The sequence below is a fragment of the Elaeis guineensis genome, chromosome 4, assembly GCF_000442705.2.
Source record: "Elaeis guineensis isolate ETL-2024a chromosome 4, EG11, whole genome shotgun sequence".
NCBI lineage: Eukaryota > Viridiplantae > Streptophyta > Magnoliopsida > Arecales > Arecaceae > Elaeis > Elaeis guineensis.
In genome coordinates this window covers 125,490,191-125,494,652 of record NC_025996.2, presented here as the reverse complement: position 1 = coordinate 125,494,652, position 4,462 = coordinate 125,490,191, and the positions used below count along the sequence as shown (strand labels likewise).

The window sequence follows — 4,462 nt, the reverse complement described above, 5'->3', positions numbered from 1 at the left end:
TATATTAGGTCGCAGACAACAGTGAATAATAGTTTTGATTTTTTTTCATGCAAATGTGAGAGGGTGGTGGAGTGTGTGGGAGGTGTGAAGGAGCTTGAGAGAGGAAAAAACAATCCTCCCCATCTTCAATAGGCTAGACTCTGGATCCATCAGGACCAACCTATGTGCCACATACCAAGTTGGCCCCTCCAGGAGTGTCATGGATGGTAATGGGTGAGGCCAAAAACCGACTAAGATCAAAATGTATTTTCAAGCACTGACTAGATCACAGTACTATCAAATGCAAAAAGAAAAAAAAAAAACATCCAAGATACTTTTTCCCTGGATTTTTGATACTGACAACCAATTTACTTTTTGATCCTTTTTTTTTTTTTTGGATGTAAATGTCGATCTAAGTGTTACCTACTTGGCTATGACCGAACCAAATGAAACCAATTTTTTCTCAATAACAAAAGAAAGCATGATAGGCCAAAGTTAATACCTCTTTTGCCAAAGTCTATTTCAAGTCTGATGATTAGATTAAGCAAACTCACCAATGAACCATAAAAACAATTGACGTTCTGCAAGCATGGAAAAGGATAATTTTAAAATTGGTATATAATTCGCAATGCTCTTCGAGCAAATACTGGTCTCCCAACGTATAAGAGACTTAAAGCCCTAAGCCTCCCCTCGTCTATAGAAGGGGAGGGGGTGTCCTACAGTTGTTTATCTAAAATATAATCCACACATCAACAGAGAGAGAAGGAGACGCAGGCAAATTATAGGTGAAGGGCTTTTTCCTTGTCCAAAAGTAAAAAGAGTGACAGAAAGAGAGAAAGCTTGCAAGATCAGACTTTCTTGCAGTGCATTCCTTTGGCCTGTAGTTGCTAGATATATACTCGACCGGAACTAGGGAAAGCTCTAGATAGGCACGTAGACTGAAGTGGTTGTAGATCGTGCTTCTTAAAGAGTTGCATGCTTTCACGGTCTCAGCTTCTCCTAATCTTTCTTTATGCATATAACCTATGAAATCATAGTGATTAAAAAAGTTTGGTTAATGAGACCGCTGTTACGTTTGGTTACAACATTTGCTTTCTTTTCCTGACCTTTGCATTTTGAGGAGCCTAACCTTAGAAATTTAGTATAATCATGTAACGTTAAATGGAATTTTGGAAGGAGCTTATCATCTTTGGGACCCGCTAATGAGATACCAAAAAATCAAACTAGCATCACCACGGTCTTTATTTGCATTACAGGGCAACAAGACCTTTTGACCTATTTGGAATCAAAAGGGGTCTCTTGTGTGCCAAATGGAAAACTAATGCAAGCAGAAGAACATCATGAGCTAAAGAGATATCCTAGGATAATGTTGAAATTGGAAGGAATTCACCATCAGAATGAGATCTTAGTCGTATATAATCAAAGAAAATACACTGTCAATTTATGATCATGACTTGCCGCATATATGAGATCACTAGAACAACTTCTAAACACCTGGCACTTAAGCCATCCCAACTTAGCTCGAAGTATACCACATATGGATCTTTATTCAATCCGAACTTCACGAGAAAAACTTCCTTGGTTTAACTCAATCTCAATATGTTCTAGTATTGTACTAAAACTTTGTCTGGTTGTAACCATCGTAACGGTTACACTAAAAAGCCTCAACAGAGAACTTTTAGCAATCAAAACAAGCACCAAACAAGTGTTAACCTGCACCAAATGGGCAAGTAAAGCTAAATTTATGCCAATGACAAGACGCCATGACTCGTAGGATCCAAAGTTTGACGAGTTCTCAATCCAAGTAGGAATTCTTATTTGCGTCAGAAATGCTAAGGCTGAAAGAGGTCAAGTGCACTACAGCTGGGAGTCCAATGACCAACAGTTTACCAACTAGAGAATATCAAATATCATGAACATCCAAAAAAATAAATGTAGAGGAAATCCAGCCGAAGCAAAATGCTCCATGTTGAAAGATTTCTAAGCTGCCCTACTTGATGTCACTTTCCAACATTAACATCACCACAGACCCTGAAAACAAGGGCAGAAGAACAACTCAAAGAACATGGTCAAAAATCTCGAACTAAACGATTGATCATTTCAAGTTGGGCAATCATTGAGATCCCCATAAACATCATCATTTATTTCAATGTAATTTGAAGGCAATATATGCCCTTCCGAAAGCGACCCACTGCTGCTTCATGACCATGCTGAACACCAAAGCGAGCTCACCCGGGGCCTACAAGTTAACCCTCCTAAAGACGTGCAACAGACTGAAGCCCTGATGAGCCTTTATAGAACATCAATATCTCAATTTCTTCTCAATTATAATTTATGTATTCCATCACTCAGTTTAAAGCAAAGCTTTTTAGCAATGAAACAGTGGAGCAAAAGAAAAAAGAAAGAAAAAAAAAAAGGGTACTACACCATCCCTCTTAATACAATATAAAAGCAAGTGGATCCTGGATCTCCGGTTAACAAGACATGCTATAATATATATCGGCGAATGCCGGTCACCTACCAACCTTAAAAATTGTTATTGCCGGGAACCCAGCAGCCATGACTCACTGTATGAGATCATTTAGAGAGGGGAGGGGGCTCGGCTGTGGTCGTCCTGTGCCGGTCGAGGAGCTCCCTTGCCAGCGCCTGAAGGTCCCCGCTGCCGCCTCCCGAGCTCTCGCCGAGGCTTCTGCTTCCAGGGCCGAGCTGCTGCCGGAGCTCCATGGGCCGCTGCTGTTGGATCGACCACTGGGGCTGCACTTGAGGATCAAAAAGAGTGGAAAGGTCGACAGTGGCGGGGAGATTTGATGAAGAAGGGAGGTTAGATATCGAGAAGGGGGGCGGTGCGCCGAGCTGCGGCGGAGGTGGCGGGGATGGCAGCTCGAGCGTTGCAAGGTGGGCCTGCAAGTAGGACAGCTCCGCCTGTAGATTCACCACCTGCTCATCACCACCACAATTGGATACGAAAGATCATTACAGCTGACATCAAAAGGATGGGCTGAGCACTACAAAGATAGAAGAACATGAAAGGAAGAAGGTTTCAATTGATCTCAGTGCTAGCTCACATTGGATGGAAGGTGAGAATGATGGCATGTAGCCAAGAAAAGCAAGCATACATGGAGATAAAAGAGCAAAACAGACACTTTGCTTGTGAGCCTTTTCTTCCTTTAAAAACAAAAGTAAATAAAAGCAAGAGAACGATGCAAAACAAACGAACTCACCCATCCTTTCTTTCTAACCCTACGGATTCCTCCTAGCTAGAATCTAACCGAACTTGCCCATAGGAATTGATCATCTTCAGCTAGCTTTCATACTAGTCACGAAATTTCCATCATATAAGCAAACTATAGCACTAGATATTATAATTTAAACTCTAGAAGCAGCAGCAGTGATGTTGTTGGGAGGCGGTGATGATGAGTAAGTAGAAGATGGAGATCGAAGGAGAGACCTGTTGTTGAAGAGCGAAGATGTGGGCGACGCAGCCGTAGACGGGGTCGCGGAGGCGAGCCTGGGCCTCGTAGCAGATGGTGACAACGGCGTCGAGGCGCTTGTGGGCGGGGATGTGAAGGAGGAGCTTGGACACGTTGCTGGCTCCAAACACCTTGTGCACCGCTGCGAAGTGCGCCGCCCCTTGCTCCGAATCGAAGTACGGTGCAAATATGCACCCACTCACGCACTTCCTCCTCAAGAACTTACAAGCCCCGCAAGGCCCACCACCGCCACCGCCGCCGCCACCTCCTCCACCACTGCTTCCACCCACACCACTGCTCGTACTGCCACTCATATCAATCCTCTTCTTTGCTTCTTTCTTTCCTTCTTGGATCCTACAAAGTGTGTGCCGATGTTCTTGTGTCTAGCTCTGCTTAGAGAGAGAGAGAGAGAGAGGAAATAAGAGGTGAATAAGGAAAGGGAAGTGTGTGTTGTTGTTCTTGTCTCTAGGTCGGCTTAGAGAGAGAGAGAGAGAGAGGAAATAAGAGGTGAACAAGGGGAGGGGGGGTGGGGTGGGGGTGTATTATTTTGGGGAGTTTGTCCTATTGGTGGAGGGTCGTGTTGGGGTTACTGTTTGGGCTTTGTATCAGTTTGGTTTCTTCGTATTGATGAGTCTTTAAAGCCACGCCAGGGCCCCTCTCTTTCTCTCTCTATACCCAGCAGAATGCCTGAAGCAAACATGCGATGACAAAAAAAAAAAAATATATATATATATATATATATATACACACCCATCATCTCTCTCTTAGCCTCGACTCCTGCTGTACCCTTCTCCCCTCCCTTACTCCCCTCTCTCTCTCTTAAGTAATTTCTCTCTCTTTCTTTGTCTACAGTGTGAGTACGATAGAGAGGGAGGAAGTGGATGTGGAGGCGTGTCCGAGTGCGTCCTTCTCAATATACGTGCAGGTGTTTTTCCGGAGGGATGCGTAGAAGGCAAAGGACGCCACCTTCAACTTGCTTTACTTGTTTCCATTACCTTCCTCCGCGACCAAAT

General features: G+C 43.7%; 1 protein-coding gene across 1 annotated transcript; it reads right to left on the bottom strand.

Moving 5' to 3' along the window:
* Positions 1-2,082: 2,082 nt before the first annotated feature.
* LOC105042461 (LOB domain-containing protein 18-like) lies at positions 2,083-4,212 on the bottom strand. Its single transcript, XM_019850009.3, has 2 exons — positions 3,428-4,212; positions 2,083-2,916 (listed from the first exon to the last, which is right to left on the bottom strand). The coding sequence occupies exons 1-2, from the start codon at positions 3,761-3,763 to the stop codon at positions 2,557-2,559; spliced, it is 696 nt and encodes a 231-aa protein (XP_019705568.1). The 5' UTR covers positions 3,764-4,212; the 3' UTR covers positions 2,083-2,556.
* Between the last annotated feature and the right edge of the window lie 250 nt (positions 4,213-4,462).

Bases quoted from the DNA above. Each gene is read 5' to 3' on its own strand.
- LOC105042461 (XM_019850009.3), bottom strand. From the start codon at position 3,763: ATGAGTGGCAGTACGAGCAGTGGTGTGGGTGGAAGCAGTGGTGGAGGA. The intron at 2,917-3,427 runs GTCTCTCCTTCG...GGTGATGAGCAG, and splicing joins TCTTCGCTCTTCAACAACAG to GTGGTGAATCTACAGGCGGA.